General features: G+C 44.1%; 1 protein-coding gene and 1 pseudogene across 2 annotated transcripts in view; both read left to right on the plus strand.

Moving 5' to 3' along the window:
* LOC139412290 (piggyBac transposable element-derived protein 4-like) overlaps nucleotides 1-1919 on the plus strand; it is a 42015-nt pseudogene extending 40096 nt beyond the window's left edge.
* Nucleotides 1-19323, plus strand: part of LOC139410602 (bone morphogenetic protein receptor, type IBa) — an 89364-nt gene that overhangs the window by 31434 nt on the left and 38607 nt on the right. Inside the window, exons 1-2 of one of the 2 annotated variants that reach the window (XM_071155908.1) lie at nucleotides 7513-7932; nucleotides 8035-8097. In XM_071155908.1, the coding sequence (XP_071012009.1) occupies nucleotides 7854-7932; nucleotides 8035-8097 (142 nt within the window). In that variant the 5' untranslated portion in view covers nucleotides 7513-7853. Of the gene's footprint in view, nucleotides 1-7512; nucleotides 7933-8034; nucleotides 8098-19323 lie in introns of those variants that run through there. The other variant, XM_071155909.1, reaches the window with a different exon arrangement.

Here is a 19323-nt window from a genome sequence, read left to right on the forward strand (position 1 = left end):
CCAACATCAGTATTAAATGCTTTGGCTGATCCATAACCAATTTGAACAACTTTGAATTTCAAACAGAACAGCACCGAAAGTTATGTAACGCCACACAATGACGGTCTTTTAAATTCCACTAGCAGCCCGTGGTGGAGCGCAGAACTCAACACGGGACCCTTTTAATGTGGGTTAAATAGCATTAGCATATTAATGGGAGAAACTACTGCCAGCTTTCTCAAGAGGGGAAAATCCATCAGCGCCGCCAGCCAGCCAGTCCAGGAGCCATTGGAAAGCAGATGAGTCTAGAGAGTAGAGTTGGAGTTTATTAAGCTAGCAGAGACAAAAGTCCTTCTCCCCCCCTCCCCCTCCTCCAGCCCTTCCACTCCTCATTCCCTCCTCCTCTCCTCCCCAAACCCCTCTGCTGGGCCCTTTCAGACCGTCTGCCCTCATGCTGGGCCCTTGATGGATGCCCCCGCACTTCAGAGGGACAGTGTGTGAGGGTAGGGCGGGTACATAGTGTCCCAGCGTTTTGGAAAAGAGGTCCTCCTCCTCGCATGTAATCCTGCGCCTCGAGCAAATGACCCCTGACAGCCACACTGCCAAAGTGAGACCACAGATCACCGCTGACAGCCACACTGCCAAAGTGAGACCACAGATCACCCCTGACAGCCACACTGCCAAAGTGAGATCACAAATCAGTTGCGCACCTCTTCTGGCACCCACACAGTCGCAGGCACCCACACAGCCGCAGGCACCCACACAGCCGCGGGCACCCACACAGCCGCAGGCACACATGCAGGCACCCACACAGCCGCAGGCACCCACACACACACACAGCCATACACACAGCTTGAAGTTTACACACAAACTAACACAAAAACATGTTGTTCTGCTAACTGGTGAAAAGGAGGAAATCTCAGTTTGTAGAATATTTTCGGAGGCTGGACATGCTGGAAGTTACACTTCGGTTGAGTGGAGAGAACAAGGTGTCTTGGGGAGTGAGTTTAGGGGACCCAAAGTAGGGTAGAGGGGTACGGAGAAGAGGGGAGGGCGGGACTGTTTATTTGTAGAGTAATTTAGAAAGAGGGTACCCATTGTTAGCTGCTAATGACCAACGAGTGAAAAGAACAGAAGTCTGGTCTTGTAATGACCGGAAAAACAAATCTAGACTGGGATAGAGGAGAAACGAGAGTTCACTAGACATCTGGGTGTCTGTGTTGTCCTCCTCTTTTGTGAATTGCTTTTGTTGTTTTGTACTGAGGGGCAGTTTGGGTGCCTGTTGGTGTGCTTTGTGCCTCTCTTGGCTTCCTTCCCTTACTTGGCTCTCGTCGGAGACGGTGAGGTCTAAAGTAACAGTTGACGCCGTAACAGCCTTCACAGAATACTCCCTCAGATCCACAGGCATGCATGTGTATACATTTGCACGTCTGCACACACACAACACAGGGGCGCTAGTATGCTGGCACACACACAGCACAGGGGCGCTAGTATGCTGGCACACACACAACACAGGGGCGCTAGTATGCTGGCACACACACAGCACAGGGGCGCTAGTATGCTGGCACACACACAGCACAGGGGCACTAGTATGCTGGCACACACACAGCACAGGGGCGCTAGTATGCTGGCACACACACAGCACAGGGACGCTAGTATGCTGGCACAGACACAGCACAGGGGCGCTAGCATGCTGGCACACACACATGCACACAGTCAGGGCGTGCGTGAGTGTGTGTCAGAGGGGGCGAGGTCGTTTGTAGCTGTGTGGTAAAGGCCTTACAGGGAAAAGGAAATGGCCTGTTACTGTCTCACTCCATCTCTTTATTAATGGAAATGCTTTTGGCAGAGATGATGTCATCTCAGTTCTAGCTACTCTGAATGTTTCTTCATGTGTAACCTGCTGTTTCAACCAGGGAGTGCTGCTGGAGATGATCTAGGATCCGTTTGGACCTTTTTCCCACTAATGATTTAAGGTTAGAGTCTTCCTGTCAACACACTGGTAGTAACACTGGTAGTAACACTGGTAGTAACATTGGTAGTAGTTACACTGGTAGTAACAACACTGGTAGTAGTTACACTGGTAGTAGTTACACTGGTAGTAGTAACACTAGTAGTTACACTGGTAGTTACACTGGTAGTAGTTACACTGGTAGCAACACTGGTAGTTACACTGGTAGTAGTTACACTGGTAGTAGTTACACTGGTAGTAACAACACTGGTAGTTACACTGGTAGTAGTTACACTGGTGGTAATAACACTGGTAGTTACACTGGTAGTAGTTACACTGGTAGTTACACTGGTAGTAGTTACACTGGTAGTAACACCACTGGTAGTAGTTACACTGGTAGTAGTTACATTGGTAGTAGTTACACTGGTAGTAATTACACTGGTGGTAGTTACACTGGTAGTAGTTACACTGGTAGTAGTTACACTGGTAGTAGTTACACTGGTAGTAGTTACACTGGTAGTAACAACACTGGTAGTTACACTGGTAGTAGTTACACTGGTAGTAGTTACACTGGTAGTTACAACACTGGTAGTAACAACACTGGTAGTAGTTACACTGGTAGTAACAACTCTGGTAGTAGTTACACTGGTAGTAGTTACACTGGTAGTAACAACTCTGGTAGTAACACTGGTAGTAGTTACACTGGTAGTTGTTACACTGGTAGTAGCTACACTGGTAGTAGCTACACTGGTAGTAACAACACTGGTAGTAACACTGGTAGTAACACTGGTAGTAGTTACACTGGTGGTAACAGCACTGGTAGTAACACTGGTAGTAGTTACAATGGTAGTAGCTACACTGGTAGTAACACTGGTAGTAGTTACACTGGTAGTAGTTACACTGGTAGTAGCTACACTGGTAGTAGCTACACTGGTAGTAACAACACTGGTAGTAACACTGGTAGTAGTTACACTGGTGGTAACAGCACTGGTAGTAACACTGGTAGTAGTTACACTGGTAGTAGCTACACTGGTAGTAACACTGGTAGTAGCAACACTGGTAGTAACACTGGTGGTAACAACACTGGTAGCAACACTGGTAGTAGATCCACTGGTAGTAGAAACACTGGTAGTAGCAACACTGGTAGTAGTAACACTGGTAGTAGTTACATTGGTAGTAGTTACACTGGTAGTAGCAAAACTGGTAGTAACACTGGTAGTAGTTACACTGGTAGTAACAACACTGGTTGTTGGAACCCTGGTATTAGTTACACTGGTAGTAGTTACACTGGTAGCAACACTGGTAGCAACACTGGTAGTAGTTACACTGGTAGCAACACTGGTAGTTACACTGGTAGTAGTTACACTGGTAGTAGTTACACTGGTAGTAACAACACTGGTAGTTACACTGGTAGTAGTTACACTGGTGGTAATAACACTGGTAGTTACACTGGTAGTAGTTACACTGGTAGTTACACTGGTAGTAGTTACACTGGTAGTAACAACACTGGTAGTAGTTACACTGGTAGTAGTTACACTGGTAGTAGTTACACTGGTGGTAGTTACACTGGTGGTAGTTACACTGGTGGTAGTTACACTGGTGGTAGTTACACTGGTAGTAGTTACACTGGTAGTAGTTACACTGGTAGTAGCTACACTGGTAGTAGCTACACTGGTAGTAGTAACACTGGTAGTAACAACACTGGTAGTTACACTGGTAGTAGTTACACTGGTAGTTACACTGGTAGTAGTTACACTGGTAGTAACAACACTGGTAGTAACAACACTGGTAGTAGTTACACTGGTAGTAACAACACTGGTAGTAGTTACACTGGTAGTAGTTACACTGGTAGTAACAACTCTGGTAGTAACACTGGTAGTAGTTACACTGGTAGTAGCTACACTGGTAGTAGCTACACTGGTAGTAACAACACTGGTAGTAACACTGGTAGTAACACTGGTAGGAGTTACACTGGTGGTAACAGCACTGGTAGTAACACTGGTAGTAGTTACACTGGTAGTAGCTACACTGGTAGTAACACTGGTAGTAGTTACACTGGTAGTAGTTACACTGGTAGTAGCTACACTGGTAGTAGCTACACTGGTAGTAGCTACACTGGTAGTAGCTACACTGGTAGTAACAACACTGGTAGTAACACTGGTAGTAACACTGCTAGTAGTTACACTGGTGGTAACAGCACTGGTAGTAACACTGGTAGTAGTTACACTGGTAGTAGCTACACTGGTAGTAACACTGGTAGTAGTTACACTGGTAGTAGTTACACTGGTAGTAACACTGGTAGTAGTTACACTGGTAGTAGCTACACTGGTAGTAGTTACACTGGTAGTAGTTACACTGGTAGTAACACTGGTAGTAGTTACACTGGTAGTAGCTACACTGGTAGTAACACTGGTAGTAGTTACACTGGTAGTAGTTACACTGGTAGTAACACTGGTAGTAGTTACACTGGTAGTAGCTACACTGGTAGTAACACTGGTAGTAGTAACACTGGTAGTAGTTACACTGGTGGTAACAGCACTGGTAGTAACACTGGTAGTAGTTACACTGGTAGTAGCTACACTGGTAGTAACACTGGTAGTAGCAACACTGGTAGTAACACTGGTGGTAACAACACTGGTAGCAACACTGGTAGTAGATCCACTGGTAGTAGCAACACTGGTAGTAGCAACACTGGTAGTAGCAACACTGGTAGTAGCAACACTGGTAGTAGTTACATTGGTAGTAGTTACACTGGTAGTAGCAAAACTGGTAGTAACACTGGTAGTAGTTACACTGGTAGTAACAACACTGGTTGTTGGATCCCTTTTAGTAGTTACACTGGTAGCAACACTGGTAGTAGTTACACTGGTAGTAGCAACACTGGTAGCAACACTGGTAGTAGCAAAACTGGTAGTAACAACACTGGTTGTTGCAACCCTGGTTGTAGCAACACTGGTAGTAGTTACACTGGTAGAAGTTACACTGGTAGTAGCTACACTGGTAGTAGCTACACTGGTAGTAACAACACTGGTAGTAACACTGGTAGTAACACTGGTAGTAACACTGGTAGTAACACTGGTAGTAGTTACACTGGTGGTAACAGCACTGGTAGTAACACTGGTAGTAGTTACACTGGTAGTAGCTACACTGGTAGTAACACTGGTAGTAGCAACACTGGTAGTAACACTGGTGGTAACAACACTGGTAGTGCCAACACTGGTAGTAGCAAAACTGGTAGCAACACTGGTAGTAGCAACACTGGTAGTAACAACACTGGTAGTGCCAACACTGGTAGTAGCAAAACTGGTAGTAACACTGGTAGTAGTTACACTGGTGGTAACAGCACTGGTAGTAACACTGGTAGTAGTTACACTGGTAGTAGTTACACTGGTGGTAACAGCACTGGTAGTTACACTGGTAGTAGTTACACTGGTAGTAACAACACTGGTTGTAGCAACACTGGTAGTAGTTACACTGGTAGTAGTTACACTGGTAGTAGCACTGGTAGTAGTTACACTGGTAGTAGTTACACTGGTAGTAGTTACACTGGTAGTAGCAACACTGGTAGTAGCAACACTGGTAGGATCAACACTGGTAGTAGTTACACTGGTGGTAGTTACACTGGTAGTAACAACTCTGGTAGTAGCTGCACTGGTAGTAGTTACACTGGTAGTAGTTACACTGGTAGTAGCACTGGTAGTAGTTACACTGGTAGTAGTTACACTGGTAGTAGCAACACTGGTAGTAACAACACTGGTAGTAGCTGCACTGGTAGTAGTTGCACTGGTAGTAGTTACACTGGTAGTCGCAACACTGGTAGTAGTTACACTGGTAGTAACAACACTGGTAGTAGCTACACTGGTAGTAACAACACTGGTAGTTACACTGGTAATATCAACACTGGTAGTTACACTGGTAGTAGTTACACTGGTAGTAGCAACACTGGTAGTAACAACACTGGTAGTAACAACACTGGTAGTAACAACACTGGTAGTAACAACACTGGTAGTTACACTGGTAATATCAACACTGGTAGTTACACTGGTAGTAGTTACACTGGTAGTAGTTACACTGGTAGTAGCTGCACTGGTAGTAGTTACACTGGTAGTCGCAACACTGGTAGTAGTTACACTGGTAGTAACAACACTGGTAGTAGTAGCACTGGTAGTAGTTACACTGGTAGTAGTTACACTGGTAGTAGTTACACTGGTAGTAGTTACACTGGTAGTAGTTACACTGGTACTAGCACTGGTAGTAGTTACACTGGTAGTAGTTACACTGGTAGTAGCAACACTGGTAGTAGCAATACTGGTAGTAGCTGCACTGGTAGTAGTTGCACTGATAGTAGTTACACTGGTAGTCGCAACACTGGTAGTAGTTACACTGGTAGTAACAACACTGGTAGTAACAACACTGGTAGTAGCTACACTGGTAGTAACAACACTGGTAGCTACACTGGTAATAGCAACACTGGTAGTTACACTGGTAATAGCAACACTGGTAGTTACACTGGTAGTAGCTACACTGGTAGTAGTTACACTGGTAGTAGCAACACTGGTAGTAACAACACTGGTAGCTACACTGGTAATAGCAACACTGGTAGTTACACTGGTAATAGCAACACTGGTAGTTACACTGGTAGTAGCTACACTGGTAGTAGTTACACTGGTAGTAGCACCACTGGTAGTAACACTGGTAGTAGCAACACTGGTAGTAACAACACTGGTAGTAGCAACACTGGTAGTAACAACACTGGTAGTAGCAACACTGGTAGTAACAACACTGGTAGTAGCAACACTGGTAGTAACAACACTGGTAGTAGCAACACTGGTAGTAGCAACACTGGTAGTAGCAACACTGCGAGTAGCACCACTGGTAGTAGCACCACTGGTAGTAGCACCACTGGTAGTAGCTACACTGGTAGTAGCTACACTGGTAGGAACAGATACAGATGCCTTCATTTATAGTCAATCTCTCTAAAATGTTATGTATTAATGTAGGACGTTGATTGAATCAACGGTTTATGCATACTGTTATCTATAATATTTGTGAGTGTCAATTGTCTTGAATTCAATAATTTAGTTTGTAGACTGAAGTAGTATGTTTTGTTTTGATAAATGATATGCACATATTGATGAAACACAGCATAATTTGGAGGGGGAAAATAATGCCTAGTCTATTTATCAATGTCGAGCCAAACTATTATCAACCACAGAGACAGAGGATCCCTTTTGTTTTTCCACTGAGATCTCCTCTTGTTCATTTGCTTCACTACTTTTAACTGTGGGTGCCAGAGATTCTCACTGGCAGGTCCTATGCTTGTTTTTTGAGAGGACGAGAATGTCCTCACCCCTCTCTTGCCCTTACTAGCTTACCCCTCTAGCTTCCCCCTCCTCTCCCTTGTTTCTCTCCCCAACCCCTGACCTTCTTCTCCATGGGCAACAGAAGCTCAGAGAGGTGTGAGAGGAGCAGGCAGAGGAGCAGGGCTAGTGGTGGGGGTTCCAGCCAGGGCCAGGAGCGATCAGCTGCCGCTTTGTTGTCTTATCCACAAGGAGTCCGGGGAGAGGGCTGGCCCTGTCCTTGCCAGCCCCACTACTACTACACACATACTGCACTGTGAGAGAGATAAATTTAACTCCGCTCTCTCTCTCTCTCTCTCTCTTGCTCTCTCTCTCGTGCACTCTCTCTCTCTCTCACAGCTGGCCAGTCAGTGTGGAGCAGGAACAGTAATCGAGGCTGCTGTGTGTGTTGTGCAGAGTGGAGTTTCTCATACCGTGGACAGAGAGGAGACGGCGCATTCCCCAGTCTGAGCACACACACACAGAGGGGGAGAGCGAGAACCAGGGAGTTGAGACATTGTGTGGAGGCCGGAGCCTGAGGGATTTCCCCCCTCATCTGTAGCCCGGCTAGCAGTCGAGACACCATGCTGGTGCTGTGGGAAGGAGCACACTGGAGCCATCTCATCTTGCTTGGACTTTTGTCTCTGCGCTACCAGACCTACGGTGAGTACTACTGAGTGGACTAACACACCGCTCCGTACACTCTATCTCGCTCTCTCTGTCTGTCTCTCTCTCTTTCACACTCACTCTCTCTCTCCTACACAGCTCTCCTCAGTCCCAGGGTTAGGGGTAGTCCCCAGGGTGACTCAGACTGGGGAACGATCCATGGTAAGGGACCTGACACTTTCAGACTGGTCACACTATATACTGGATTGAAATATGTTGGGTGATATTTTACATATTAAGGATCACATGTACGGCACAGTTGTCCAGGTGTGGAATGCTTTGAAGTCTATAGAGAATACGCAGCTTCATTTGCGTTGCTTTAAACAACAACAACCCGGTATTCAGTTCCCTTCTCGTTTTGGTGGTATCAAAGTTGACCTTTTCTCTAGATTTCAATGGACTTGGATTTAAAAAATCGTCAATGACGCAGCCGAACACTCTTCTGGTTCAAAGTTATCGTTTTGATTTACAAAATTCTGTCTTCTTTCATTTATATTCACAAGAAATAGTGATTAACACATGGCAATATTATATTGTTATAACATCTAGATTCAAGAATATATCCTCTTATTTTTAATGGAAGTAGGCTATTTGTTTTGGTGGCTTGGAATTATAATTTTTGTGGATTACAGTAACAGATGAATTTAGAGAAAAATTTGGAAATTCTATTGGTCGCTATGACAAAGTTTAATTTTAATAGCAAGGGTTGTTGGCTGCAAGCCGTTTACCAATTAGATGTATATTCTTGCTTGGGTTTGTTGTTCTATTTTTATTTATTGTAGTCATTGTAGTGGATTACAGTAACATCATTGTAGTGGATTAAAGTAATATCATTGTCGTGGATTACAGTAACAGTAGCTTTAAGGGAAATGTGAGCGAGCAGCCTGCTCTTGGTCCATGTTAGTTAGAGGTAGGGTTTGTTTAGTGGTGTGTAAGGCATCGTCCAGTGTCCCTGGCCGGCAGATAGATGGGGGTGTATTCATTTAGGAACCAAATGGGCAGAAACATGGAGGGGTCTACCTGAATTTGTCCAATAACTAATTCAATGTTGTGCTACGGTCTGTACTAATGAATCCATCACAGAGCAGTCGGTCAACCAGGCAGGGATACGGAGCTGTCTCCCACTTGTTTGACACACAGTTGGACTCACAGCTTAAAAACCACTCAACCCTCCTTCTGCCAGGGCACACAATGATTGAGCTCACACACACACACACATGCACACACACACTTCCACCATGCAAGTACATATACACACATGCAGTCTCACAAAACACACACACACTCATGAAACACACGAATGCACACAGACTCTCAAAGCACGCATGCATCTGCGCACATACACACACACAAAACACACACCCACACACAAAACACACACCCACACACAAAACACACAGGTTGCAGTGAGGGCACATCCTCTAAAACATATATGTTCTATAAAAACCAAATGTTTGTCCTATCAGGGAGTTCAATCTAACAGAATTAACCTGAAAATGCTGACCAAGTTCTCTAAATGGTGCTTATAGAAGAGACTGCGTTCATAGATGTATGGTATCTTGTGTTGTGTCTGGTTCTATGTAGAGTTTATGATGTGAACAGGCTTAGGTTGGTCTCTGTAATGTTAAGTAAGAGTAAGTAGTCATACCCGTTCAGGGTAATGTATGTCCACAATGCACTGCTTTCTGTATGTTATACTTCTGTCATGTGCTGAAAATGTATGACAATCCACAACTTGCATTAAGTAGGCGACTGCACTGTTTAGTACTGCAACCCAGCAATTATTCATACTACAAAACCTGCTTGGTTTTCATTTAGTATTTTAGTTAACTCGATGAGTTAAGTCGTATTTGCTGATATTCAATTATATCTTCCTTGGTAATAATTTGTAACACATTTCAGTTTTCTTTAGTCTGGGTTTACTATCATCAGCAGATAAATGAAGCATACATTTATTTAGATCAATGAAATGAAACCCCATTGACTTGGTCAGCTTTTAACCCTTCGCTTCTGTTTGATTGGGCCTACACCCTTTATGTTCCTGGTCAATTTGACCTGTTGACCTGGAAGTAAATGAATATAGATATATGATTTTAACCTCCCAAAATGTATTTTCTAGTAGCTGAAAATGTCGTCTTTCCATCCCACGAGTTCATCGATGCAACTGGTCAACATTTAGAGAGAAATGCTTCATTACTTTACCAAAGTCGTAAATTAATCAAATTGACATTTTATTGTGAATTTCGTTTCCTTTTTTTTGTTGTCAAACTTCAGATCCAATGTACCTCGGTCTCTGAACATCACAGGGAAAATATACGGTCCCACTTTATTTTAATAGTCCAGATTTTCCATCTCTACGGTGCATTCGGAAAGTATTCAGACCCTTTCAATGTTCTACATGTTGTTACGTTACAGCCTTTTTCTATATGAAAAAAGGATTCCCCCTCATCTACACAAACTACCCCATAATGGCAAAGCAATTTTTCCATGTGTGTGGTGTGTGGTGTGTGTGTGTGTGTGTGTGTTTGTATATATAAACATTTACAGTTGAAGTCGGAAGTTTACATACGCCTTAGCCAAATACATTTAAACTCGGTATTTCACAATTCCTGACGTTTAATCCTAGTAAAAATTCCCTGTCTTAGGTCAGTTAGGATCACCACTTTATGTTAAGAATGTGAAATGTCAGAGTAATAGTAGGAAGAATGATTTATTTCAGCTTTTATTTCTTTCATCACATTCCCAGTGGGTCAGAAGTTTACATGCACTCAATTAGTAGTTGGTAGCATTGCCTTTAAATTGTTTAACTTGGGTCAAACGTTTCGTGTAGCCTTCCACAAGCTTCCCACAATAAGTTGTGAATTTTGGCCCATTCCTCCTGACAAAGCTGGTGTAGGCCTCCTTGCTCGCACATGCTTTTTCAGTTCTGCCCACACATTTTCTATAGGATTGAGGTCAGGGCTTTGTGATGGCCACTCCAATACCTTGACTTTGTTGTCCTTAAGCCATTCTGCCACAACTTTGGAAGTATGCTTGGGATCATTGTCCATTTGGAAGACCCATTTGTGACCAAACTTTAACTGATGTCTTTAGATGTTGCTTCAATATATCCACATCTATTTTGTGAAGTGCACCAGCCCCTCCTGCAGCAAAGCACCACCACAACATGATGCTGCCACCTTGTACTTCACGGTTGGGATGGTGTTCTTCAGCTTGCAAGTCAGCCTTTTTCCTCCTAACATAACGATGGTCATTATGGCCAAACAGTTATATTTTTGTTTCATCAGACCAGAGGGCATTTCTCCAAAAGTACAATCTTTGTCCCCATGTGCAGTTGCAAACTGTAGTCTGGCTTTTTATGGCGGTTTTGGAGCAGTGGCTTCTTCCTTGCTGAGCGGCCCTTCAGGTTATGTCGATATAGGACTCGTTTTACTGTGGCTATAAATACTTTTGTACCTGTTTCCTCCAGCATCTTCTCAAGGTCCTGCTGCTGTTCTGGGACTGATTTGCACTTTTTGCACCAAAGTACGTTCATCTCTAGGAGACGGGATGCGTCTCCTTCCTGAGCGATGTGATGGCTGCATGGTCCCATGGTGTTTATACTTACTTACTATTGTTTGAACAGATGAACGTGGTACCTTCAGGTGTTTGGAAATGGCTCCCAAGGATCAACCAGACTTGTGGGGGTCTACAATTTTTTTCTGAGGTATTGGCTGATTTATTTAGATTTTCCCATGATGTCAAGCGAAGAAGTACTGAGTTTGAAGGTAGGCCTTTAAATACATCCACAGGTACACCTCCAATTGACTCAATTAGCCTATCAGAAGCTATCAGAAGCTTCTAAAGGCATGACATAATTTTCTGGAATTTTCCAAGCTGTTTAAAGGCACAGTCAACTTAGTGTATGTAAACCTCCGACCCACTGGAATTGTGATACAGTGAGTTGTAAGTGAAATAATCTGTCTCTAAACACTTGCTGGGAAAATTACTTGTGTCATGCACAAAGCAGATGTCCTGACTGACTTGCTAAAACTAGTTTGTTAACAAGAAATTTGTAGAGTGGTTGAAAAACAAGTTTTAATGACTCCAACCTAAGTGTATGTAAACTTCCGACTTTAACTGTACATAAGTATTTAGACCCTTTACTCAGTATTTTGTTGAAGCACCTTTGGCAGTGAAAGCCTTGAGTCTTTTGGGGTATGAGGCTACAAGCTTGGTACACCTGTATATGCAGAGTTTCTCCCATTCTTCACTGCGGTCCTCTCAAGCTCTGTCAGGCTGGATGGGGAGCGTCGCTGCACAGTTATTTTCAGGAACTTCCAGAGACCTTCCAGAGATCAAGTCGGGCTCTTTGCTGGGCCACTCAACGACATTCAGAGAATTGTCCCGAAGCTACTCCTGCGTTGTCTTGGCTGTGTGCTTAGGGTCATTGTCTTGTTGAGATATTAACCTTCTCTCCAGTCTAAGGTCCTGAGCGCTCTAGAGCAGGTTTCCATCAAGGATCTCTCTGTACTTTGCGCCGTTCACCTTTCCCTTCGATCCTGACGAGTCTCCCAGTTCCTGCTGCTGAAAAACACTGTGAAAGCGTTATGCTGCCGCCATCTTGCTTACCAATAAGAGTGATATCATGTTTCCTCCAGACTTGACGCTTGGCATTCAGGACCAAGTTTCATCAGACCAGAAAATCTTGTTTCTCATGATCTGAGAGTCCTTTAGGTGCCTTTTGGCAAACTCCAAGTGGGCTTTCATGTGGCTTTTACTGAGGAGTGGCTTCTCTACCATAAAGGCCTGATTGGTGGAGTGTTGCAGAGATGGTTGTCCCTCTGGAAGGTTCTCCCATCTCCACAGAGGAACTCTAGAGCTCCCTGACCAAGGCCCTTCACCCCCGATTGCTCAGTGTAGTCTTGGTGGTTCCAGTCTTCTTCCATTTAAGAATGTTGGAGGCCACTTTTCTTGGGAACCTTCAATGCTGCAGACATTTTTTGTTACCTTTCCCCAGATCTGTGCCTTGACAAAATCCTGTCTTTGAGCTCTACGGACATTTCCTTTGACCTCATGTCTTAGTTTTTGCTCTGACATGCACTGTCAACTGTGGGACCTTTTTATGGAGACAGGTGTGTGCCTTTCCAAATCATGTCTAATCAATTGAATTTACCACAGGTAGACTCCAATCAAGTTGTATAAACATCTCAAGGATGATCAATGGAAGTTGGATGCACCTGAGCTCAATTTCAAGACTCATAGCAAAGGGCCTGAATATTTATGTAAATAAGATATTTCTGACTTTGTTTTTTATACATTTGCAAAAATGTATAAAAACCTGTTCACTTTGTCATTATGGGGTATTGTGTGTAGATGGGGGAAATATGTATTTAATCAATTTTAGAATAAGGCTGTAACATAACAAAATATGGAAAAGGGGAAGGGGACTTTACGAATGCACTGTAGTTCTACAGATGGTCATATTACGAACAAACTGTTGATAAGCAACTGCTTGTTACGGTTGAGGTTAGGGTAAGGTTTTAAATCAAAGTTAAGGTTAGGGTTAGGGTTCGAGCTAGGACTAGGGTTAGTAGATAGTTAGTTGAAATTTTGTTGATAGCCCAACTGTAGATGCTCTACAGACTATCCAAATAGTCTTACCAAACATATTTATTTCCTTGTGATCATCATGGTTAGATCTTTACTTCACAGAATACAATTTGTCTCTAGCACAAAGGTCAAGGTCAAATTTGACTTCAGACCAGTGTTCTTCAGCCTCTGAGTCATAGGGAAATCCATACATATATCTATGTGATCAGCAAGGTTTCACCATTCCTGTGCAGAAAGCAGTTTATTTCTAGGACATAACATTCTAAAGTTCAAGGTGCAGGGGTCAAACTACAGGTCAAATTTACACAGAACATAATGGAAGTCACTTTTCCATTACCGTGTCAATTATTTTATTTTTTTATGTATTTTTTAAATGACATGTTTGACAGGTTTTAGACTCCTAGTTAGGAATGTAGATGAAGGGTTATGGTGAAGAAATTATGTAAAATAGTGTTTTAGTGATTTCAAACTCTGTTCTGGTTCAAATTAACCCTGAACATAAGGGAATGGTTAAGCTTTTGTTAAGGATACAAACATTAAACTGGTTAAATGTTTTCATTTCTACACTCAAGGCCTTGTGTACAAATGTTTGTACTGTAGAACACCCTGTCAAGAACCAGACATATGTTCACCGATTTTAAAAGGGGAGTTCTACCAAGACCACTTGAAATGTGCCTTTGACTTTAGATAGACTAAATGGACGTGGAAGCATCCCCCATGTCCTCTTATGACTTGTTTAACTATCTCTTTCCTCTGCCTGTCTTCTTGGCCTTTTCATTATTCTGTCTGGCTTTCTTTTTTTCTCCACACTTCTCCAACTTCATTATGGAGGGAAAGTGTCAATGGTAGCAGGAAGAACAGTAGCCATCTGTTAGAACAGTAGCCAATAGTTTCATCAGTTCAGTGTGTGTAGTACACAACTTGACTATCATCAGTTTGGAATGCAGATTCTGTCCCACTAAATCATTGCAGCAGGCTACTGATTGCTCATTGGCTCTAAGCAGCAGGCTATTGATTGCTCATTGGCTCGATGCAGCAGGCTACTGATTGCTCATTGGCCCGATCTACTGAAACATCCCATTATTGTAATCTCATCAACATGATGTGTAGCTTCACAGGGAGGACTGTAGTAGCCAGCCCACAGTTGATTCATTCCTAGTGTGGTGGAAATACAGCAGGGATTCATGCTGCTGTTATTGTAGCTACTTATGTATTGAACTATTGTCAGGTGAGAGAAATACAAGAGCAGCCTATTCAGGGATACAATAGAATGACTGTTTTCCCCAAGGGACCTTCAGTTGTTGCAAGGCGATAAGATGTTAAGATATTAAATAAACAGCACAATTCCCACTTAACATATACAAAACAATGCTGTACACGGTATAAACAAGGTAAATATAGGTCACAATGAGGTTTGAGGACGAGCATAAGGAAAACACTGCTACATTAGTGCACCCCCTGCAGGTCAGCCAATATGGTTCACCCTTGTCGCCAGCCGGCAGGCATCAGCCTCCCACAGGTTGGTACAAGGTTAAATGAGTGGTTTAACTGACTATAGAGTTCAACATGAGTCATAAAGTAAAATATTTGGCCAGGTGAAAAGTGAAGACTTGAGGAGAATGGCTAGAGAGAGATGTCTCCCTATCTCTTCAGGTAGTCGACTGAATTCACAGAGGAGACGGTCTTCCCTGTCTGAGGAGAGAAGAGAGAGTCTCCCCTGTCTGAGGAGAGAAGAGAGAGTCTCCCCTGTCTGAGGAGAGAAGAGAGAGCCTCCCGTGTCTGAGGAGAGAAGAGAGAGCCTCCCGTGTCTGAAGAGAGAAGAGAGCCTCCCGTGTCTGAGGAGAGAAGAGAGAGTCTCCCCTCTCTGAGAGAAGAGAGAGTCTCCCGTGTCTGAGGAGAGAAGAGAGAGTCTCCCCTGTCTGAGGAGAGAAGAGAGAGCCTCCCGTGTCTGAGGAGAGAAGAGAGAGTTTCCCCTGTCTGAGGAGAGAAGAGAGAGCCTCCCGTGTCTGAGGAGAGAAGAGAGAGTCTCCCCTCTCTGAGTAGAGAAGAGAGAGTCTCCCCTGTCTGAGGAGAGAAGACAGAGTCTCTCCTGTCTGAGTAGAGAAGAGAGAGTCTCTCCTGTCTGAGGAGAGAAGACAGAGTCTCTCCTGTCTGAGGAGAGAAGACAGAGTCTCTCCTGTCTGAGTAGAGAAGAGAGAGTCTCCCCTGTCTGAGGAGAGAAGACAGAGTCTCTCCTGTCTGAGTAGAGAAGAGAGAGTCTCCCCTGTCTGAGGAGAGAAGACAGATTCTCTCCTGTCTGAGGAGAGAAGAGAGAGTCTCCCCTGTCTGAGGAGAGAAGAGAGAGTCTCCCGTGTCTGAGGAGAGAAGACAGAGTCTCTCCTGTCTGAGTAGAGAAGAGAGAGTCTCCCGTGTCTGAGGAGAGAAGACAGAGTCTCTCCTGTCTGAGTAGAGAAGAGAGAGTCTCCCCTGTCTGAGGAGAGAAGACAGAGTCTCTCCTGTCTGAGTAGAGAAGAGAGAGTCTCTCCTGTCTGAGGAGAGAGTAATTCTAAGCATTTTAGCCTTGAGCATGTCTCAGCTATGCTATTGTGTCTTATGTGAAGGGCCCCTATTCATGAATTGTTTCAGAGTAGGAGTGTTGATCAGTTTAGACTTTAAGAACATAATGAATAGGACTACAAGGACAAGAGGGACCTGGTCTATATCAGCACTTCTACTCTGAGACTCTGTATGAATACGGGCCCAGAAGCACAACGTTTCGTTTATCAAAAAGACAAAGATCGAGGGGAAAGAAGGCGACGCCGCACAAAGCTGTTGGTACCTCAGGCCAGCACCAGACTAGCCCTGAGAGGAAGCGGTTAGTTTACATTTCATTGTGCTTTGTGGAAACGACACCATTAGGATCCATTTTCATATTCAAAGGACTGGAGTTGCTTTGCTTTTGCCACTACTTGTTAATGAGTTCTTTTTTGGGGGCAAAATGTCCAAAATATCCTATTGTGTTGTTGAGTTTTTTTTTAATGGTTTTGTCCTTAAAGTAATACAGGTTTTCGTTGAGCTGAGTTGATCTAATTGGCATAACGGTGTTAGGTGTCACATGGAACTTTCCTAATTATAAACTGTCAAATAAACTACAGAATGAACTCTAATAAATCTCCAGACAAACAACAACCGAGGTGTTGGACTGTAATAATATATTGCTGTAATCAATAGCTTTATAAAGAACCAAATAGTGGAAGACTGAAGTGTCCCTGGATCACCTTATTTTTAACCTCATTACATGTACATAGCAAGTCAATAATTGTTTATTAGCGTAAATTACAGTAATCACAATGCAAATGCTACTTCATATGGTTGTCCTTGTGTTATTGTCAACATGTCATTTAGGTTGTCTGCGATGCAGCCTTATTCCCTTATGAAGCCACATTATTCTAAGGGACTGCATCTCAGTGCTAGAGGCGTCACTACAGACCCTGGATCGATTCCAGGCTGTATCACAACTGGCCGTGATTGGGAGTCCCAAAGGGTGGCGCACAATAGGCCCAGGGTCGTCCGGGTTAGGGGTTGGCTGGGGTAGGCCGTCATTGTAAAGAAGAACTTGTTCTTAACTGACTTGCCTAGTTAAATAAAGGTTAAATAAAAAAATACCATATTCTACCACACTCTGGCTACAGAGGCATAATCATTTCAAAAGGATTGTTTCAGAGGAAAAAAGAGAGCGAGAGAATGAAAGGGAGGAAGAGGGAGAGAAGGTGAAAGAGGAGAGGGAAAGTGAGGGCGCTGTTCTGTGCTCCTCAGAGCTTGTTGGTCCAGTGGCTTCCTGACAGGATGTGTCTCGGGTTCCCCTCAGTAGAACCTGACACCCAGCCGTTCAGATGTGCAGCTCCGCTGGCCAGCCTAGGGCCCCAGGAGAGAGGAGGGTTGTCCTGGGGTGAGCGTGCCGGAGCCTGGGGCCCAGAGCACCTGTGGCTCTCTAATAACCAGGGGGAAAAGGAAAGGAAAGGAGAGGGTGGGGGGGACTAGGTATTAAGGGGCATACATCCTGTAACATATACCCCCTTAGATTAACGGTCCTCATCTTCTTCTTAGCGTTTCAGCACCAGCTGAACCCTAACATATCCCATGTTTTGCTATAGACTGGTCTGTGGGAGTGTTTTGCTATAGACTGGTCTGTGGGAGTGTTTCTATTGGCTGGTCTGTGGGAGTGTTTTGCTGTAGGATACTCTGTGGGAGTGTTTTGCTATAGACTGGTCTGTGGGAGTGTTTTGCTATTGGCTGGTCTATGGGAGTATTTTTCTGTAGGATACTCTGTGGGAGTGTTTTTCTACTGGCTACTCTGTGGGAGTGTTTTTCTACTGGCTACTCTGTGGGAGTGTTTTTCTATAGTATACTCTGTAGGAGTGTTTTGCTATAGACTGGTCTATGGGAGCGTTTTGCTATTGGCTGGTCTGTGGGAGTGTTTTGCTATTGGTTGGTCTGTGGGAGGGTTTTGCTATAGGCTGGTCTGTGGGAGTGTTTTGCTATAGGCTGGTCTGTGGGAGTGTTTTGCTAAAGGCTGATCTGTGGGAGTGTTTTGCTATAGGCTGGTCTGTGGGAGTGTTTTGCTATAGGCTGGTCTGTGGGATTGTTTTGCTATAGGCTGGTCTGTGGGATTGTTTTGCTATAGACTACTCTGTGGGAGTGCTTTGCTATAGTGTACTCTAGGCTACTCTGTGGGAGTGTTTTGCTGTAGGCTACTCTGTGGGAGTGTTTTGCTATGGGCTGGTCTGTGGGAGTGTTTTTCGATAGGATACTCTGGGAGTGTTTTGCTGTAGGATACTCTGTGGGAGTGTTTTGCTATAGACTGGTCTGTGGGAGTGTTTTGCTATAGTGCACTCTATAGGCTACTCTGTGGGAGTGTTTTGCAGTAGGCTACTCTGTGGGAGTGTTTTGCTATAGTATACTCTATAGGCTACTCTGGGAGTGTTTTGCTATAGTGTACTCTATAGGCTACTCTGTGGGAGTGTTTTGCAACAGGATACTCTGTGGGAGTGTTTTGCTATAACACACTCTATAGGCTACTCTGTGGGAGTGTTTTTCAACAGGACACTCTATGGGAGTGATACAAATCTCCCCTTTTAATCAGGAACTAGTTGGGAGACTACTAAATGATGGGGCTTAATTCTCCTGGATGACATTTCCCCTAGGTACCGATCCAGGATCAGCTGTACTGCACCCCTCCAGGACAGTGTTAGTTAGGGCATCACTGAGAGGGGAGTACAGATAGATGAGAGGGTAGACAATGAGGCCTGGGGGGGGGGTAGTTCGATTAAGGGAATTTGTCTGTTTTGAACATGGTTTTAGTAGCCAATTCATGCAAAACCAAAAATAAGGACTTCGGGAAGTCGTTTTGGACACTCGCATCAATATGAGTAAGCGAGGACTTTTCAGGACATTGTTTATCAAAGCAATCGGTGGTGGTAGTGGATGGATAGACACAACGTTGAGAGTGACGATCCTCCCCCACTGCTCTCCGTATGATTCCTTTTCTCCTCGACATGGCTCAGTTACTCCTCCCAGAGCTGGGGCCATCCGTCCGGACCTGACACTTCCTTTTTGGCTTGGACAGGGCTCTCTTTTCCCCATCCAGAAAAACTTTGCTCACCAGCTCTCACTGTCTCTCTCTCTCTCTCATGCTCTTTCTATTTCTCTCTCTCTCTCTCTCTCTCTCGCTCTGTCTCATGCTCTTTCTATCTCTCTCTCTCTCATGCTCTTTCTATCTCTGTCTCTCTCTCTGTCTCTCTCTCTGTCTGTCTCTCT

Source organism: Oncorhynchus clarkii, chromosome 6, assembly GCF_045791955.1.
Source record: "Oncorhynchus clarkii lewisi isolate Uvic-CL-2024 chromosome 6, UVic_Ocla_1.0, whole genome shotgun sequence".
NCBI lineage: Eukaryota > Metazoa > Chordata > Actinopteri > Salmoniformes > Salmonidae > Oncorhynchus > Oncorhynchus clarkii.